Genomic DNA, 18,729 nt, shown 5'->3' with positions numbered 1-18,729 from the left:
ATCCCTAGATTATCGTTTGGGTCACTTCAGAATAAGGAATTGTGTTCCACTTCTTCCCAAAATCCCCAGAGCGAAGCATGCTATAGCCTTGCGCATACACGACCTGGCTGCAGCATCTTAGTCAACACATAGACGCCGACCAGTTCCAGCCTGCCCAAAAGTAAAAGAAGACAAAGAAGAATAGACAGGAAAGAAATACAAGTTATGCATCAAATGCACCCCGTTCTTCATCGCATCCCGGCGCACCTCTTCCAGAAATCGCTTCACTTTCTCACTAGTCCAGCCAAGCACCTGGGTAACTGTCGCCGCACTGCACACTTCAAGCCCTTCGACGTCCTGCAGCATGTTAAAAGTTCTAATAGGAGGCATAATGAAAAAATCAGGCTTACGTGTTTTATGAGGATGCGAACGTGGCGGATGGTTGGGACTTTCAAGTACCATTATGCTCCGACTCTGTTTTAGCGGACACGCTAGTCGATGCTATCGTCCTAGAATCTTTCATGAGTATGGCCATTATATGTCTCCACCCATGATAGGCCTACACCTTTTGCTCTAGATTATTATATGTAAGGACCAGCAGAAATATTAGGTTTGTCTGGATATAAATTAACAAGCTTGGTTCTTCCGTCGGTTCAATTAAGGTCTTTGAAGGTGGATGCATTGTAGATCCATGGTTGAAGATAGCAGCACGCCTTCTCGTTTGGGCTAATAAGAAGCGTTAGGAGGAATATGCTCCTGAATGGAGCTAAATTAGGCGTTAATCCGTCAATGCTCATGCTATGTGGGGATTGTTTTCCCCTCAAGCTTATTCTTGGTCTGACCCACTTGGTACTTCAGTTTGCCAAGCGAACGTCGTTTCCGCTCAACCCGACCAATTTCCAAGGTTCTTGGCATTGTCTCCGACTCCACTCCGCCAGAAGGTCTTGAATTCTTTAGGATTTTTTTTTTTTTTCTTTTCTATCCCCTTCTTTTGAATCACAAGTTATCGACGGGCTCGTAGATCCGAGCATATATATTTACTGCCCAGCGTGTATTGTAGTTTGTGAGCAATAGTGAAAAGGGAGAAGTGGAAAATTCGAATCAGAAACATGATCAGTAGTCATGGTGCATTGCTCTTTGGCCTGCGGAAACACATATTTGGTAGTAAGATAGGAACTGTGTTGAGCTGGTCATACGGGGTATACCAGCAATGCTAATACAGGCTGGCTTCACTTACAGCATCCACAATCACTAAGAAAAGTTTGCTGTAAACATGTTGCTGGTAAACGATCAGTGTTGGCCTTCTGCGGACATACCTACATCGAGCTAAGGTCCCGTGTACGGCATAAGGTACCTCGACCATACTCACAGTCCTGGAACATACCACTCAAAAGAAAAGCGATGTATATTAACTCAGGCTATGTCTATACATGCAATGATTGTGAATATGGGACGCACATCATTTCTCAAGACCTCTTTCACAAATTAAGTCCTTTCATCAACCATGGGTCTATTAGAAGATCTACAGCGGTCGGGCGATCTTCTGGGTTCCACTGCAAGGCCAATAGCAACCATCTCAGAAACCCCTCGACATCCTCACCTTGGATATCGGCGGCTAGCTTATCGAATGACCGGTCAGGTATAGGCACTAGATCTTTCCACTCCCCTGATTCATCCCAGAAGACCCAGCTCATGTTCGCCTTTTTCACGAATTCGGGTGACGGGGGCCCGAGCAGTGCAACAAGTTCTGCGATATGAGCTCCGTCGTCCCAAGTGTCGTCTACAATCTTGCCTTGGATGATCGTTTTGGGGCTGACAATGTCCCAGGCCTTCCAAAATGGGTAAGTATCATGCGAGAGCCAAATAAAGAATGTGGTGGTTACTCACCACCATTCCAACACTCCAAATATCCACCTTATAATCCCAATTGGATTTGAGGATCACTTCAGGGGCGCGATAGTAGTCCGGCATGATATTATCACACTATTTCTCTACCGCAAAGTGGGCCGCGCCTAAGTCACCAAGAAGAGGAAGACCATCTCCGGCAGGGAAACGTGAGCTCGTATAGATCGTTCGATCTTGTAAAACCTTCCTCGGAGCTGGCTTAGAGGAGATTTGCTCTTCGAAATCAGACAGCACCTCAGGTGAAGGGGCAGGGAGGAGAAGATTCTCGAGTCGTAGATCTTTATTGGGGTTAAATTTGCGGAATAGTCTAGACGGAACAGGCAGTTCTTACCTGTATGTATGATGTGTGCCACGGAGTGTAGAAAATCTAGGGCACCGAGAAGTTGGCGAATGGCCTGTTTCATTCCTTCGAGGGTCATTCGGTGGCCATGTTTGAGCTGCAGGAAATCAAATGTATTTAGCCCAAGTGCTTGGTGGACCAGACAAAGATGGCGGCCTTGAGTGTTATTAATGTAAAAGTAGTCAAGTAACTTGCGGATATACTTCTTGCCAGGATGGTCTGTGTCGATGGATTCAATGTGTTTATAAATGTTGAGTTCATGGTCTCTCCCTTGGCCGGAGACATATACCTTTAGGATGACATGGGTAGATTCACTGGTTGCTCAGCACTGATGACTTGTAGAGATAATGGGGATAACATACATCAAGTCACGAGCAAACCAAACCGTAGAAGTCACCCCGAATCCTACTTTAGCGATGGCTTGGTATCGGTCGTTAAATATTTCTCCTCGTTGGACAGGATAGTATTTTTGGGGAGCATATGTTGGCAGTCTTTCTTCCTCAAGCTTGATCTCCGGATCAAGAAGCTGGAATCCCGGCGTCGGGAATGTCCGCGGGGAGCATTTCCATTTTGATGATGACATACAAGTGCTAGAGCGTGATCGGGTGTGGGAATCGGGGACGAAGGGGGTTATTCTGGTGAAAGCAAGAATTGAGAAGCGCGATCGAGTCAAGATACGGGAAGAGTAATCTGAGCATAGGCTCCAGGGATTTGCCATGATTACAGGTTAAAGAAAGGGCCACTAGCAGTTGTGATTTACTAAGAGAACCGAAATAGCATTTAGAGTCATGGGCGAGTCCGCCGTGAGCCGACATGTTACGGTGTTGGCGGTTATTTCGCCACGTGATTGCGCCGCCATCACCTGACTGCTCGCTGGAGATTCCAGCCGAAAAGAAATGTCCAAATTCCTAAGAAATATTTCATATGAATATCCTCGGGCTTTATCCGACGAACTTCTGGGGAGTACTGTGCGCTTATGGTGTATAGTCATATGACGGTTAGTGAATGACTACTTTGTAGGGCAATATTACATGGCGGGATCCGGTCGTCATCCCACACCTTAGCACATTGTTATCCTCGTTGTTACTACCTGTATACCCTTGATCTAACCTGCCTGTAGCTCGCAGACGCACAAGATCAGCTTGAGACACATCAAAGAGAACCGAGTGGTCCACGACAACAATATTCCAATCACCGAAACAAACTGAGACAAACTGAGGCTGATAGATTCATGATGAGACTAAGCAAAATACTTCATCCCATCCACGTAAATTCATGGGCAAGTGTAGTAATGCGGTAGCTAGGCTTACCTATCAACTTTGGAGTAGAGTTTCACTCTATCAGTAAGGTTGTGGGATTTTCGTGCTAACCATCCAGTTCTGACTGTAGGCGGGATGATTTGATTGGGCGGAAGTATTAGGCTTATGGGTGTCTCAGATGACCGGGTACCTGAAGGTTAATAACGGCATTCTTGATCTTTGTGTGGATGAACAAGTAGTAAAATGGTACAGTATCCACTTCGGTGGAGTCATGACGCCAAACATGGTCCCTTTAGTCCTTGCCTACCGAAGCGCCTTGGATCCGGAAGGGAAATGCCTGAAGATACGACAGAGAATTCACTGTAACCAATGTACGACGAGCAACATGTCGAATGCTTTACCCCTTTATGGTTCATCCTGTTTTGTGAAAGCATTGGGCTTGGGGTGTGGCTATTCTGATGCGATAAAACTCAATCTAAATGAGAATAAGGAAGAAACGAAACAAAGGTACTGTATATACAGTTAAGTGGTCATTTGGAAATTATCACCCATATACGCAGCAGCTCTGTTCTTTATATTATATTCCTCCTGTGTACTATCCCAGTCCTTCCCATTTTAGTTTATGAACGTCGATGCAACCTATGTTTACTTTGATAAGTATCATAACCTCAAACTGATGTTCCGAGTATTTTAGAATGAGTTCCTGAACGAACTAAGAGACGATAGTATGCACTCCTAAGCTAGAATGTAGCATCACACATCTGGCAAAGAATACAATATGTTGATTGAAGGATCGTCGAACTGAAGCCCCACCGACTGCCCGATTTTCGCAGCGCGCTATCATACCTACGTAATGTCATGTTATTATTTTCAGGCAACTACAACCGTCAGTGATAGTTCCCAACACTTCAAGGTTATGTGACGAATGTGAACTAACTCAAGCCATAAAGTCCTTCTCCACGCGCTCCGGCCAGATCTGGATACACGGCCACCTCGAGGTGGGAGTGCAGGACAGGGTTGGGGGCCAGATATAGCCACTAGTAAATTGCTGGATGGTAAAGAGAATGCGTCCAAAGAAGGGGCCACTACGACGCGGCATCCCATCAGGCAGACCCTCGATGATGTGCTTGAGAGCGCCATAGCTGTACCAAGCGTTGACGCTGTACGAGGTATCTTGCCACAACGCAGTCGTGTTATAGACAGCGGTAATGTAGGGCATTGAATCGGTCGATTCTTTGGAATTGGAGAGCGACTCATTGATCGGAGAGCCCTGGGCGGCAAAGATCGTCGCGGCACCGGCGGTGGGAAGAATCATGACGGACGACCCAGCAGCGCCGGCTTGGTATCCAATCGCCGCGGCACGCCAATAAGCATAGGGAGTAGCTGCACCGTCTGCTTCGGGAACGTCATTGCCGAATCTGTGGGTATTAGTCTATGTCTAATGGCATAATGCACGGGTACGTACGGGAAGGAGGCAACGTGAAGGTTGGCAGGCTGGGCAGAACCGATAAAGTGCGACTCGGGATACACGTGCTGCAGAGCCGTTGTCAGTCCCTGTATTAAACTATTCACTGTGGGTGGGCCAACGTACCTCCCAGCATTGAAGCATGGAGACGGTGCCGAAGGGGAGCTTTTGCGCGCGGATCGTGTCGAGGAGGCCATCGGAATAGAGGGAGCGCTCTGTGCCAGAGGGACGGAACTTCTCATGTTTCCAAATTGTTCCGGCTGAACCGTTGGCCAAGGGGCCAACCAGACTCTGAGTCATGAAGAGCGAGTCATTGGCCCTCTGGGCCCAGCCGACAACGCCGTACATTTTGGTGTCGGCAAAGGCCTGCATGAGCGTGTTCCATTCCGGGCCGTCAGGCTCCATGGTCTGCGACACATATTGTTCAAAGTCTTTAGGGCCGTTGGGAGTGCGGAAGGCAGGGTAGCTAGAGTGCGCCAGGGGTCAGCTGTGGGCCCTATGCATGCCTGCATGCATGCAGGATGGGACATACCCAGGGAAGTAGAGCTCCGGGAAGGCGATGAATTTGGTGCCCTCGGCCGCGGCCTGGTGGATCATCTCAACCGACTGAGCGATGGTTGCGTTAAGGTCGTAGTTCCACCAGGTTGACTCGTCGGAGAGGGCATGGTAAACAAATCCAACCGGGGGTTTCCGGACGGCAGCAACCTTGAAGTTCTCGGGATCCCACTCAAAGCCAGTCGCATAGTCACGCTTCATACGAGAGTTCGAGGCAATTGGCCCGACAGCCGCGGCCTGAGCCGTGACTGCAACGGTAGCCAGGAGAGTAGCAACGGACACCAGGAGCATGATTGTCTTGCGGAAAGGTGTGTATAGCAGACAGGAATGGGTGTAGCAGGGCGCCTTTTATACCGTATCCAAATATCAATGTATACCGCCAGCACAAAGACGAAACTGCAACATAGCGATACACTCCACTAAAGTGATAAGGCACTGGATTCCAATTCGTCGCATGGTTACTTTTGCCCATTCTGTTAAACTCTCCGTTTGAATTTCCGTTCACGCTTCAGTGGTGGAAGCCACATGGCACCCGATACCGGCTAAGCAGCGTGATAGATAGATAAGAGGGATATAGTACATCATTTTCATGCTCTCTGTGCCGTAGTGGAGCGTTGAAGAGGACCTTACGACGGCCCGGTGCCCACACACTATTGTGTGGCCGCCTGAACTTGGAGAGATAGTGGGGTGGAGGTTGGAGATCTCCAATTTCGTTCTCCAGGTATCCAAGTTCTCTAACTTCACCTATCTGCCAATCGGAGCATTGATAGGCTGGCCATTCAATAACGTGAAGAGTTCTTCGTCAATCATGGCTCATGCTGGTTATCTCTCACCCCTTAGTATCCTGAAATTTAAGACGAGAGAAAACTTCCTTCTCTGCGGTATTAATGACAGTACAAATCATGATAGCATTGGGCTATCAAGCTTGCGGATATCAGTTCGTCAATGCATATTTCTACACAGGTCGAGTGATTGTATTCTGGATAGACTTGTTCATTTTACGTCGTTCAATAGATCTCCCACCCATTAACTGTCCAGGTCAAGGTGTACAGGTTCTTAGCCACAAAGTTGCAAATGAGTAGAATTGAGTAACATCATTCAAGCCGACAAAATATCTTACGGGTGAGGTATAAACACAGCTTATGCAGAATTATGGCACAGCGGCAATTGGTATCAAATAGTATCTTGCAAAAAAAGAATGATATAACGATGTGAGTAATCAAGCAAACAACAAAGTCCGTATCTTTGCTATCATCACTTATCAATCGCCCGATACGATCTAGACTAAGTATGTTAGACCTGGAAGAGCTCACATTGATCGAGGAGAAGCAAAAGTATGTTGGAGTCTCCAAGTCTTTACCGATAAGAAGCATGTTGTCCAGCCTATCATTCTTACGGAAGTACGGGTCAGATATCCATCGGACGATGTCGAGCACATATGACCACGGGGTGTGAAAAACGGGGCTTCCTGTTTGTTCAGCCATACTTAGGCTACATACTCTTGTATGAATCTGTGATGTAGTATTATATTATTTTAGCCTGAGAGTCCATCTGCTATTCTCTAGAGTGGGCTCTTTGTCGCGTTACTACCAATAAAATAGTTTCCCACCGCGTCAGCCACCCGCCCAAGTTCTACACAAGGAGAGATCATATTCAATCACTATATACTAACCAGTGTGATAGTATTACACTAGAGGCTCATACCTGGATGTAGAAAATTATAAAATACTTAACAGCATTCTTAAACAATCTTTGATCACAATAGGATTTTAGTCTGTTATTGAGGTAACTTGTATATTATTCTAAATATGTTCAACTTGCTTCAAGATACCAAAAAGCTATCTATTGGTTCATTTATTATCTTTGTAATATCTATACTTTGAGTTAGGTGTTACGAAGCTCTAGGAGTTAAGAGGAGCTAAGTTAGTCACCCCATTCAGAGTTGAAAAGATTGAGTGTCAATTATTCTGGGTCAATGGGTCAAAGGGCATACATGGATGAAATTTTATCAGTCCTTTAGCATCCACGGTCGTGGTCCATGCCTTTTAAAAACGCCAAAACACCTAAGGCCGGTTTGTGTAGTTTGTTGAGGTGGCTTATCTTGGTAGTCTCCATTAATAAATCTCGCTTCCTGATTTTTGCCTACGTCATCATGGCCAGCAAAGTAGACAGTAATAACTTGAGTCGGCCCTTGGCTTAGAATATATTTTTCCTGAACCATGAAGCACATCTGGCCACAATCTACTTGATGTGAGACTCCGGGTTATCCCATGCCATATCACCTGATCCACTAATCTCCAAGCATTGCTTATGGCAACTTCCTGAGAGATAAATCAAAAAACAGAACTTACGAGGAGGTAAGACAGGACAGGCCTAGAGGCCCATGGGAAGAGCCGAATTACTAGATAGAAAGTTAGCGAGGGAAATAACAGAAATAGGAGGAATCTACCGCACAGGTGTTGAGTCCCAAAGATATATAAAGAGGCCCAATCCCAGGGGAGTGGATAGTTTTCCTCTCTTTCTCGAGACTTATAGATTTTCGTGAAAGACACAGACTTCTAGTTATTTAACCGGGTTAGCCAGCATATTCTTCAGGCTGTCACACTCAACGTATTCTTGGACCGCAGCGAGTATGACAGAATGGAAGGTATCCAATGATGAGGGCAACGTCTTCTGATTTGTGCTCTCAAAAGCTTGATGATACCATACAGAATATATAAAGAGCGAGCGGCCGTTGTTACAGGGCCATGATTACCACGCCTTGCCGTCCTCTAATAGTCCTTGTAAGAAGGACGAGGACAAAAAATGTTTCTGAAACGGCAAAAAAGGATTGACCAATGCAGGGATCGAACCTGCGACCTTCTGTGTTCACATTTATGTAACAATTATGTTGCTTATGTAAGACAGACGCCATAACCACTAGGCCAATTGGTCCAATTCTTATTGAATTTTAGGAGTTGTTATCTTACAAACGCACTGGTCAATAATGTGGAAAATCCGGTATAGACGAGTGCAATCCAAACTCCAGCAAGGGTATTATAAGAGCTGACTCGGTGCTAAGAGAAGCCGCCCGTACAGTGCAAGAATTGAATAATCATCCAAAGCAAGAATTGCTCAAGCAACAATATAGCCTCCTGAAAGCTACGTACTAAGATTTCGACTTGGTAGTTGGCGTCAGAAAGTGCGGTATTCCTGTATGTCCTTTAAGAGACAAACCTGGCTCGAGATATTGCATCTACCACTCGGAAACTATAAGTCACATCGATGTAAAATCCGACCTTACAAATATTGTACTCCCAAAATGCACACGGAGGCTTGCATCTGATGCCGCGGGCGAGCTGGAGGCTTTGAAGTAGCAAATTGAGAGTAGGCCCCGACACACATGGGTAATTGACACAGAGGTTTACGCTCTGAAAGGAGGCATGTATCCTATCCCCTTTCAGATTCCCATTTAACAACTAGACGAAAAGCTATTACTGTGCAGTAATGCCGATTATCATTCGTTGCTTCAGAAGTTTAGCGACCATGTCACACATTGGGGAACAATGGAGAGGTGTATGCCGATATTGTTCTGGCGGTATGATGGAGACAACCGCTGCAACAGTGGTAAGGGTTATTCTTGGAGACAAGAGGATATCTAGCTATAGTCAAAGGCGCCTTTATCGGTCGCTACATCATGTAAGTGGCCAAGGAGTCATGTAAATAGTCGGTGCCGTTGTGGACATTGTACCCTTTGTTGAGAGTTTACCCGGATGGAAGGCTGGAAAGAATTGGGGTCTCCAACATTACAGATAAGCGCTTTCTGACCGCTGGGCGCGCTACTGGCCGGGTAGGCTCTTCCAGAAGAGTAGAACCCAATTTATCCAATTGCAATGATAAGCTAGTCGCCTTCTTCCCTACATCGGCAGACAACATTGATGTTGTAGTAGAGCCAATAATGTGAACGATAATCACACATACCGCACGCCACGCACAATCATCAGATGATTTCATATGCAGCTATGAATACTCCAGCCAAGGCAGGATATAAAGCCTTCCCTGGCATCCTTGTCCCTTCGGCCCATGCGGGCCGCATGCACCGCATTTCCAACCCTGATGTCATAGAGCCAGATGATGTATAGCAAACAGCTACATAAAGACAAGAAGTGTCATGAGCAAGGCCTAGAGTCGAGGAAGCATCAATTGTTCTCTGAACCTAACAGTATTCAGACGCATTGAATTCAACAGTCCAAATATATTTACCCCGTCCAAACGGAACAACCACCATGTCCATTCCTCAACCCATCCCCGCTAGATGCAGAGCAGTTGTTCTCGACGGCCCTGGAGCTTCCTGGGCACTGCGAGAAGTCGACGTGCCGAAGCCAAAACCGAACGAGCTTCTAATTCGCTCCCTGGCGTGCGGTGTGTGCCACAGTGTATGTGTCCTTCCCTTAAACACTATCTTGGACGAACAGTGAGGCAGCCCAGTGGTTGCACTACTAACTTACTACTTCCAACCGCGCAGGACGTCGCAACCCAAAATGGAGAATTCGACTTCATGTAAGTCCGCAGCCCGTTTCGCCCTATGCTATGAGCTTGGCCAACCCATTGCTATCCCAGCACGAACTACCCCCTCGTAGCTGGCCATGAAGTCGTTGGTGAAGTCGTCGCCCTTGGTACAGATATCAAGGACTGGGCGCTCGGCGACCGCGCCGGCGGCGCTTGGCACGGGGGCAATGATGGCACATGCAAGGCCTGCGCGCGGGGTATGCCACAGGTGTGCGCGAATCTCGAAGTCAATGGAGTGACGAGGAATGGCGGATGTGCGTGACTTCAACCGACTCAAAGAATGTAGCACGTGTTGCTAACGTGTGTCAAGTCTCGGAATACTGCACCTTGGTCGCCTCAGCCGCAATCCGCATCTCCCCAAACTGGGACCCCGTGTCAACAGCGCCGCTTCTATGCGCCGGTATCACGGCGTTTAATGCGATTCGCAAGAGCAACGTGCCGCAAGGGGACACAGTTGCCATCTGCGGCATCGGCGGGCTGGGACACCTTGCCATTCAGTATGCGCGGAAGATGGGGTACCGAACTGTGGCGGTATCCGAGAGTGAGGAGAAGAGGGACGATGCGATAAATCTGGGTGCGCATTTATTCGTGAATTCGAAGAGGGAGGATGCGGTGGAGCTGCTGCAGAGGGAGGGAGGGGCGAGTTTGGTTGTTGTTTTCTGTCCGAGCCCTGAGTTGTGAGTATTTTTTGGTGTTTTCTTCTTTTATTTTTCCTTTTCTTTCTTTTTTTTTTTTCCCTTCATTTTTCCTGTTCCGAATGGCTAAGTTAATGACGTCGGTAGGGTGAAGAATATGACCAGAGCGCTGGCGCCGAGTGGATCTATCCTCCTCATTGCTCGTACGCTACATCCCTGTACCCCACGGCCTTCTCTTAGTTCCCACTAACCGAGGGTTCGTCTAGCTGTCAACGGCGTGACAATCGACTTCACCCCACTTATTGTCTATGGAAAGCAAGTCCGTACCTGGTCGTCTGGCTTTGCTGCTGAGACAAGTGAAGCGATTGACTTTGCGCATATCCAGGACGTCAAGTGCCTAACGAAGCAGTACGCACTGGGAGATATTGAAAGGGCGTTCGAGGACATGAATGAGAGGACGATAAGGTATCGGCCTGTTATCAACTTTGCTCTTTGAGTCATGTATCTACTTGAGGGAGTCAGTATTTAGTCGAGACTTGACAGATTATAGCAATGAGTTGTGGACTTCTCGATTTCTTTTGGATTTCGTGAATAGTGGAAGTGGTTTATATATAACTCTACTCTTGGTTTAGTGAATTGAACAATAAGACGCTGTTTCCTCTGATCCGTTTTGTTTATTCGTAAAAGGGGAGAAGAGAGTATGCTCATTACCAGGTCGCCCCAACCCCAAGTGAACTGGTCTCCAAATACTCTCCAAGATCAAATCTCAAGACTTGGGCCGGCTCCGATAGCTGCTCCTGATTATTCTCACGAGCCCCACCACGACTAAATACACGATATGCTGATCCTTTATAGCACGCACGACAGGAACAATCCGGAACGGGCAGTTCGGAAATTGCCCGGTTGCATTCAGGTGCAGCGCCTTCTCCAGGGCTCAGATATCGCGCGGGTAGCGGAGGAGGCACCTTCCAAAAGGCATGAATCTCATGTATCTTGGCATATGCAGACACGGGATAGGAGAATAATATTCCCAATTTACCTTGCATCAAGCAATACTCGGATATCCAGAGTCCATCCGACTCCACTTACACTGAAATTGCGTTTCATCATGCCCTTGCTTGATGATACTAGCTACGATATTTCGAAGCGGGGACAGGACGGCACACGCTTTGCGTACTTGACCTTGTATCATACTGCGCGTTGGCGTCTAGCGTCCCTTCACTGCTCCCCATCAGACAGCACAACCTTGCCAAAATGCTTCTGGTCCCAAACATACTTATACGCCTCCCTCAACTCCCCAAATCCAAATACTCTCCCATCAACAACAGGCCTAATATCATACGCCTCAATTGCGCGATTCATCTCCTCGAACTGGATCCAGTTTCCCACTTCAATGCCCCTAACCGTACAAGCTCGCAATAGCGGCTCGAGGTACGTGGGCCCATCCTCCGCATGTCCCTGCCCCGTCAAAAATCCAATAACATCAATTTCTCCGCCTCTCGCGACACACTCAAACGACTGTTTGATAGTCTGCGCTCCGCCGACCTCGATTACTCTCTGACAGCCCAGCGCGGCCCGCGTCAACTTCGTGGCGGTTTCTCCCCAGTTCGGATCCTCCTTATAGCTGAGAACAAGTTGCACTCCCATCTCCTTGAGCCTGCGAGCCTTCTCGTCGGAAGAAGTAGTTGCAATAACAACTGCTCCGGCCTTCAACGCAAACAACATGGCAAACAACGAAACCCCACCCGTCCCCTGGGCAAGGACATACTCTCCCGCCTTTAATGGCTTCAGCCCATGTAGAGCATTCCAAGCCGTCAGCGCAGAGCAAGGCAGGGTTGCCGCCTCACTATAACTGAGATTGCCGGGCATATGAATCAGACCGCCGTTTTCGTTGAAAACCCCGTGGTGTCGGAAGGTGCCGGGGCTGTCCTTATTGCTGCCGGGGCTACCGGCCATTTGAGCGTAGGTAGGTGCAGCGCCGAAGGGGAAGTTCGGGTAGTACACAACGATTACGCGGTCGGTGGGCTTGAAGCGCGTAACGTGAGAGCCAATTGCTACGACTTCACCTGCGCCGTCGGATCCCGGGATCAGGCTGCCCGTGCCGTGGTCTGCTGGGGACCAGGGGAAGGTGCCGTTGGCGACTGCGCTTACAACGTATGTTAGTAGAGAGTTGTGTCGTGAATTGATGGAGGGGTTGCTTCCTAGAAATGTCGGGATAGTTCAAAGCCCATGCGTGCAGCTTCACCAGGACATCAGTTGGGCCAAGCTCGGGAAGCCTGAGCTCATCGTTCCAGACTAGAGCCCCAGAGCCGTCGTCTGGAGCAGTGCTGACGAGGGTCCAGCCGCTGGTGGATGTTGGGATCTGACTTTGAGATACAGGTGACATATTGTCATGGAGCATAATCTCCTGGTTATAGTCAGCGAACAATATGGGATGTTGAAGGTTCTTGATTACCACACAGGTTCACGTAGGTATCATCCTCATGCCAAGTTGGGGTCTCCAACCTCCAATTCTAGGCCGCAGTCTCCAACCCTGTCTACTTCAAACAGAATGTGCTGTCAGAGCAGCTCGTCATAGAGTAAAGACAGTTATATTCCAGGCAGTTACATCATAAAGGGAACGATCGTAAGACTTATCCCAGGATGAAGTGGGCAGCGAGCAGTAAATTTTCAAACCATTCGTTTTAGTCATGGTGCACTCACTATGATTTCGTGTAGGCGGGTCCATAAATTCCTTTTTCCAGCTCAGATGTATGTGTATTTTAAATGCAGATAACATGTTTGGATATACTAAGAGCTGCCAAGGTGTGTTGGTGGAAAGTGGGTATAACAAGTGAATGTCCCATGTCGCCTTTCATGCTGGTTCCGAGACCATGGCGGGTTCAGCTCGTCGCCAGGACATGCCCCGGTACCTCTTTCTGAATTTCCTTCATCTTCTTATTACGATAGCTGGAGCTTGCACTACGTCATGATGTTCTAGTGTTGGCTAAACCTTGCTTGGCATAGGTGTTAATGGCATACTACATACTCCGACAGCTAGCATTGTTACCTATTAGGTAGGCGCAACCCCGGGGGCTATGTGATTTTGTGTGCATTTGTTTATCGCCTAAGAGATATTGCGAGGAATTTAGTAGAAGACAACTTGGTGTTTACCATCAACTTTCCAAGTGTAGTCTGTCATTCCAGCATCATAGTTGGAATGACCAGACTTAAGATACGGGAACACATAGGCGGTAACCGCAACGTATGGCAGTACAAAGTACGAGTCAGAATAACTGCAATCATGATTCACACATATGACGCATGTGATTCATTCCTACAGGAAGGAAAAGAATGAAGAAAGAAACCGAGGGTCGAAACCCCGCCTACGGTCCAAAAAACTTAGCTTCCCGATGTGTCTATCTAAGGCGACGGTCCATCGCCATACCCAGGCCGCTGGACTATATCTCTGATTATATACCTTTTCGGTGGAAAATAGCCTATTTTTGGTCTGCATTAACATAGTATGGCCGTTGATTTAGTGTATCGCTTGTCTCGAGGAAGATTTGATACTATCTTGAGCCCAGGGTCTTAGGATATGATATCCCATTAATCCCTCGTTGTGTGTGAAAATAAAAGTTGCGGTAGGCCTTGAGTTCCTCAATACTAATCTTATATTAATTCAAAAAGATAGCTATATGGATGTAAATCGCCTATTTGGGGATCTTGTTGGTCTGTGACGGGTTGCCTACGGCAGTAAAATACTACCAAGACGAGATTATGTTGATTATTCAAAGACCAATTGAATGCGTTAGAGACAGTGTCACCTACATATGGGGATCACTCACATGCAGGGAGTGGTATTTACCTCTTAGATAGTGGCAACTCCTGCCATTCTTACATTGGGAGGGCTCAGTTGATCTTTTGCGAGCATGTACTATACTTCATCTTGCAATGAGCCTGGACACTGGCCATCCTTATATTTTCTTATCCCCTCACCCAGAGGCTGACTGTTTCCCCGGCCAAACCGACCTCATAAATACTAAACGGTTTGAGCGGAGCGACCTATCTAATAATATCTTACACACAAGAATGGTCACCCAGCCCCGTTCTCACTCGAGGCACCTTCCCGCGCCCGCGCCGATGATTAGCCAGAATTACTCAACCTACCATCTAAGAACAGCAACAATCTTCATATGGAGTACAGTCTTCCCTGCAATGTCACGCCCTCAATAAGCCGCGCTTACACGTGCTAGGGAGACCCAGCATTTATTACTATCACAGTAGCACTTATGATAGTCCTAATGATATATATATGTGTTGCATATGTGAAATCGAGAAAATATATGATTATTTTCAAGCATAAGCAGGGCGACAATAAAAAGCAAAAACGGTTGTTGCCTAGGCAGATGGCTGCGCTGATGACTCACCAGGCGCACAGCCTTATCTTCACTGCCACGTTCTCAGCCAATAATGGCATGACACAGTCTCACCATAACTTAACGACCAAAAGAAACTAGCAGACCGTCTTATCTAAGCTTCAGCCTCTTTAAAGAATAGATATATCTTTCATGGCTTGCTACCATAATCTAATAACTACACTGCTTCCCACACCCCAGCAAAATGACATCCTGCACAACCATCCCTGTGACAATCCCAAAAAATAGCCATGATAGCCTATTACCAAAGGCGACAGCAAAAACCATCATCAGCACATTTCTACCCCGTGAATGGCCGCATGTGGACTCAGACACCCTCACAGTGACACGCACCACCGGATACGCAAATACCAACTGTATAGTGGAGCGACCGAACACAACGGGCGAAACATCCCACTTGGAGCCATTGAAGATATTCCTCAAGATCCATGGCGAACTTGATGGGGAAATCGAAGTCTTCGAACATCTAGTTCCTACCAAGCACGAAGAGGCGCAGTTAAGCTACGAGTACGGCCAATCTGGCCATGGCGCAAAAGTGCTTGGCTTTTTCCAAAGTGAGAATGGAATCTTCGGCAGGGTCGATGAGTACTTGGATGCACGTACCTTGGTACCACAGGACGTTGAAAATCCCGAGATCCGAGCCGATGTTGCGAGAGCTCTTGCTACATTTCATGCTATGGATACGACCTTATTGAGGAAGAATTCAGTCCAGACATACTACGATACTGTCACCAGGGAGCTTGACAAGTATCATGGAAAAGGCAAGCTGAGAAGACTGGCTCATGAAGGTGGCGTATGCTTAGACCATCTCGTGGATTATGACTTTGTGTCCAGACTCCGACGGGTTATAGATAAACTGGAATCCATCGGAGCGAAGGAGGGCTGGTGCATCCATGATTTCCAGTTCATGAACGTCTTGGTGAGGAACAATCCAGAAGTGGGAAAAGGCAGAGTTGTTCTTATCGACTTCGAATTCGTCTTTCGCAACTATCGGGCGTTTGATATCGGTGCACACTTTCTGCAGAAGATGTTCCAGTGGTTCAACGAGGAGAGCCAAATCGCCAACTGTCGACCTTATTCAGACGGGGAAAAGCGGCAATTTTGCGACCAATATGCGGCGCAGTGGAACGAGAAAACAGGTGACTCGGATACAGCAGAGCAGGTTTTCGCTGAGGCTGAGCTCGGGTATATGCTGGCTATTACATTCGAAATCCACAATATGCTTTGCTTCATGGATCAGGACAATGACAAAGATCCGTTGAATCTCCGGTCGCTGGACAAGCTTTATAGGGAGTTCACTGACCAATATGCGAAGCTCGGGTTGGGACGCTGAACAGTGTATGCTAGTGCGTGATACTGAGGTTTTACTTGGCGGCCGCCTTAGGCGTCTACACCAAGCCCACTGAAATCCTAATGACAATACGCCCTTGTGTGTGACTTGTAGATTGTTCTATCCCGCGGCGTCATGAAAGTGTCAACCGCAGGGCGTACGACCCGCAAGGCCGATTGGAGGCGAACAACCCACCCAAGTCTGCATTACAAACCAGACACATATGGCAGTCTTACTACTTACCCACTGGCCATCAATGTGTATACCTCGTTGTCAGAGATGGTCCGAGTGTGAACTCATGCACAAATCCTCTTATATCTCAACAGTCATATGTAAGACTAGATATCTCCAACAGAGGAGGCATAGTTCAATTGCCTAACTAATCCGCCTTCACGCGAAGGCTACCCATCATGCATGTTCCTTTGCAATTAAGCAGCTAGATCATCCCTACTCCGCATCTCCTCAACCAAATCAGCAAAATCACTATCCCCTTGCTTCGCCAACTCCTCGAACTTCGGAGCATTATTCTTGAGCCAAATAGCATCCTCTCCAGCCTGTAATCAACATCCGATTAGCCTAAACCCAACAAACACTGCTTTCCACACGAAAGCCAAAGTGTGCATGATCAAGCAATAGTATCTCGTACCCGCGGTAACAGAAACCCGTTCTCCGTGCCCGTCGTAATTGCACCCAACACAAACACGGCATTCAGTTGTTTCTCCTTCGAAGCCTCCCCGTTCTTATTGACGACTTTACCCCAAGCCTCCGAGACACTCTGCGCAAGCTCATCGAAATCGGCCGTTGTTCGTGTTCCGCCTGCCCGAACATACGCCATGATGCGGTTGATGGCACGCTGCGTTGACAGAAAGGTCCTAAGTTCATTTACCATTTCCTTTTCGTAGAAGAAAACTGGTATTGATCACCTCCTTTCCCGCCACATAATTATGCTGGCCGTTGGCATCTATGAAGCGGACATTCACGAACAAGCTAGGAGTGGCAAACTTGCGAGTGTGGATGTGGGTGATGGCCTGGGCAAGTTCATCGCGCTGTGACTTGTCCAGGGGGATGCTGTGCTCGATTTCATATAATGGCATTTCGCTGATACTGCTGCTTGGAGGCGTCTAGTAGAGAGATTTGGTAGTCTGTGATAGTGATGGCTGTGGAAGTGTGATTATTGTAGTTGTGATTTACATAGGGTGCGCAGGGGACCTTAAGTATCCTGGTTCCCCGCATGGCCCCTCACTTGGACAGGGCACTGCATGTCTGCTTCTTTCGGCCGATTCGACGCAACGTTGTACAGCATGGGTTGGTGATCACATAGTTTATAGGTTCTTGGCGGGTGTAATTGTCAGAGTGGAGGTAGCTTGTAGAGGTCTCAGAAAGGAATAGACCTAGCAATATGCCCTTTAACCAAGGTCCTTATCATTACTTGGCTACATAAAGGGAATCGCACATTCCAGACTGCTTCGGGAAAGGCACATCGTCGGAGTTAATGGTGCACTAATTGCAAGTATCATAAATGAACCACGATATCGTCTGATAATTCATGATGGACTCGGGTCTTCACCTGTACATGGTAGAGCACGTCTCGTTGTTCTTGAAGATTGACATCGCCTAAGCTTATCATATCCATACTGATAGCAAGACCATTATAAACTCTGATATCTTTACCGTGGCTACCGACAAGTACCTGGTGTATAGCACAGCGAAATACCTATGTAGTCATGTGCTGAAAGATATAAGTTTAATATCCATGAAAGAAGAAAGACTAAAACAATCCGAATCCTCAAAGTCACTATCTTCCGTGTAAGCAACCCGCGCATTATAATCTCCCACGATCACTTAACAATCCCCCATGAGCATCTTTATGCCCTCCTCATTACCGACCTTCTCCGCAACCTGTAAGGCCGTCCCAAACTCTCCGCCCTCGGCATCAACATCCGCATCCCACTCTAAGAGCACTCTCGCAACGCAGCGATGACATTTCCATCTGCAGGGATTTTTGAACCTAGCCAGCCAGCAAGTTCCATTCCACTTCTGTGCCATCACCGCTATAAGTGGCGTACCATAACTCCCACCCTGAGCATTGATGTCTGCACCTGCAGAAAGCAACAGCTGCACTGTTATCCAGGACCCAGAGACGGCTGCTGCATGTAACGCTGTTCCATGCTCTCCTCCGATGGGATGAACATCAGCACCATGTGAGATAAGAACGCCAGCTCCTTTACTGTCTTCCTTCATGGCGGCAATGTACATACTGTCCTCCTTCATGGCGGCAATGTACAATAGCGTTTC

At 47.5% G+C, this 18,729-nt stretch overlaps 7 protein-coding genes and 1 non-coding gene across 8 annotated transcripts; 2 read left to right on the top strand and 6 right to left on the bottom strand.

Moving 5' to 3' along the window:
* Positions 1-1,377: 1,377 nt before the first annotated feature.
* On the bottom strand, positions 1,378-2,993 carry BO88DRAFT_431672 (U4/U6 small nuclear ribonucleoprotein PRP4). The gene is made up of 5 exons (XM_025709313.1): positions 2,587-2,993; positions 2,216-2,538; positions 2,001-2,162; positions 1,867-1,922; positions 1,378-1,808 (listed from the first exon to the last, which is right to left on the bottom strand). Exons 1-5 carry the CDS (start codon positions 2,940-2,942, stop codon positions 1,458-1,460), a joined length of 1,248 nt encoding a protein of 415 aa, XP_025569092.1. The 5' UTR covers positions 2,943-2,993; the 3' UTR covers positions 1,378-1,457.
* A 1,427-nt stretch (positions 2,994-4,420) lies between these two features.
* On the bottom strand, positions 4,421-5,794 carry BO88DRAFT_461560 (carbon-nitrogen hydrolase; the record flags this gene model as incomplete). Its single annotated transcript, XM_025711161.1, has 4 exons — positions 4,421-4,901; positions 4,949-5,016; positions 5,075-5,414; positions 5,481-5,794. 4 exons carry the CDS (start codon positions 5,792-5,794, stop codon positions 4,421-4,423), a joined length of 1,203 nt encoding a protein of 400 aa, XP_025569091.1.
* Positions 5,795-8,334: 2,540 nt separating this feature from the next.
* On the bottom strand, positions 8,335-8,437 carry BO88DRAFT_t22. The gene has a single exon. It is a non-coding gene; the product is annotated as a tRNA-Val (tRNA).
* A 1,331-nt stretch (positions 8,438-9,768) lies between these two features.
* On the top strand, positions 9,769-11,291 carry BO88DRAFT_440508 (alcohol dehydrogenase; the record flags this gene model as incomplete). Its single annotated transcript, XM_025709795.1, has 6 exons — positions 9,769-9,918; positions 10,008-10,042; positions 10,103-10,305; positions 10,362-10,728; positions 10,834-10,889; positions 10,953-11,291. 6 exons carry the CDS (start codon positions 9,769-9,771, stop codon positions 11,180-11,182), a joined length of 1,041 nt encoding a protein of 346 aa, XP_025569090.1. The 3' UTR covers positions 11,183-11,291.
* Positions 11,292-11,904: 613 nt separating this feature from the next.
* On the bottom strand, positions 11,905-13,072 carry BO88DRAFT_461551 (zinc-dependent alcohol dehydrogenase family protein; the record flags this gene model as incomplete). The annotated part of the gene is made up of 2 exons (XM_025711160.1): positions 11,905-12,794; positions 12,841-13,072. 2 exons carry the CDS (start codon positions 13,070-13,072, stop codon positions 11,905-11,907), a joined length of 1,122 nt encoding a protein of 373 aa, XP_025569089.1.
* Positions 13,073-15,165: 2,093 nt separating this feature from the next.
* Positions 15,166-16,547, top strand: BO88DRAFT_33893 (putative choline kinase). The gene has a single exon (XM_025703004.1). It carries the CDS (start codon positions 15,289-15,291, stop codon positions 16,435-16,437), a length of 1,149 nt encoding a protein of 382 aa, XP_025569088.1. The 5' UTR covers positions 15,166-15,288; the 3' UTR covers positions 16,438-16,547.
* Positions 16,548-16,815: 268 nt separating this feature from the next.
* Positions 16,816-17,377, bottom strand: BO88DRAFT_400850 (uncharacterized protein). Its single transcript, XM_025705700.1, has 2 exons — positions 17,081-17,377; positions 16,816-16,988 (listed from the first exon to the last, which is right to left on the bottom strand). Exons 1-2 carry the CDS (start codon positions 17,267-17,269, stop codon positions 16,863-16,865), a joined length of 315 nt encoding a protein of 104 aa, XP_025569087.1. The 5' UTR covers positions 17,270-17,377; the 3' UTR covers positions 16,816-16,862.
* Positions 16,886-17,604, bottom strand: BO88DRAFT_400849 (uncharacterized protein). The gene has a single exon (XM_025705699.1). The coding sequence runs from the start codon at positions 17,526-17,528 to the stop codon at positions 17,313-17,315; it is 216 nt and encodes a 71-aa protein (XP_025569086.1). The 5' UTR covers positions 17,529-17,604; the 3' UTR covers positions 16,886-17,312.
* Positions 17,605-18,729: the final 1,125 nt, after the last annotated feature.

Source organism: Aspergillus vadensis, assembly GCF_003184925.1.
Source record: "Aspergillus vadensis CBS 113365 unplaced genomic scaffold BO88scaffold_1, whole genome shotgun sequence".
NCBI lineage: Eukaryota > Fungi > Ascomycota > Eurotiomycetes > Eurotiales > Aspergillaceae > Aspergillus > Aspergillus vadensis.
Note: the sequence above shows the minus strand (reverse complement) of the source record. Positions and strands in the feature narration are given on the sequence as shown.

What these genes read in the sequence shown, in the direction of transcription:
- BO88DRAFT_431672 (XM_025709313.1), bottom strand. Translation starts at nt 2,942, where the DNA reads ATGGCAAATCCCTGGAGCCTATGCTCAGATTACTCTTCCCGTATCTTG. An exon ending in AGATGGTCTTCCTCTTCTTG is followed by an intron (nt 1,923 to 2,000) that starts GTGACTTAGGCG and finishes GCGCCCCTGAAG; the next exon opens with TGATCCTCAAATCCAATTGG. An exon ending in TTTGGAGTGTTGGAATGGTG is followed by an intron (nt 1,809 to 1,866) that starts GTGAGTAACCAC and finishes CCATTTTGGAAG; the next exon opens with GCCTGGGACATTGTCAGCCC.
- BO88DRAFT_33893 (XM_025703004.1), top strand. Translation starts at nt 15,289, where the DNA reads ATGACATCCTGCACAACCATCCCTGTGACAATCCCAAAAAATAGCCAT.
- BO88DRAFT_400850 (XM_025705700.1), bottom strand. Translation starts at nt 17,269, where the DNA reads ATGGCGTATGTTCGGGCAGGCGGAACACGAACAACGGCCGATTTCGAT. An exon ending in ACGGGTTTCTGTTACCGCGG is followed by an intron (nt 16,989 to 17,080) that starts GTACGAGATACT and finishes TGTTGATTACAG; the next exon opens with GCTGGAGAGGATGCTATTTG.
- BO88DRAFT_400849 (XM_025705699.1), bottom strand. Translation starts at nt 17,528, where the DNA reads ATGCCATTATATGAAATCGAGCACAGCATCCCCCTGGACAAGTCACAG.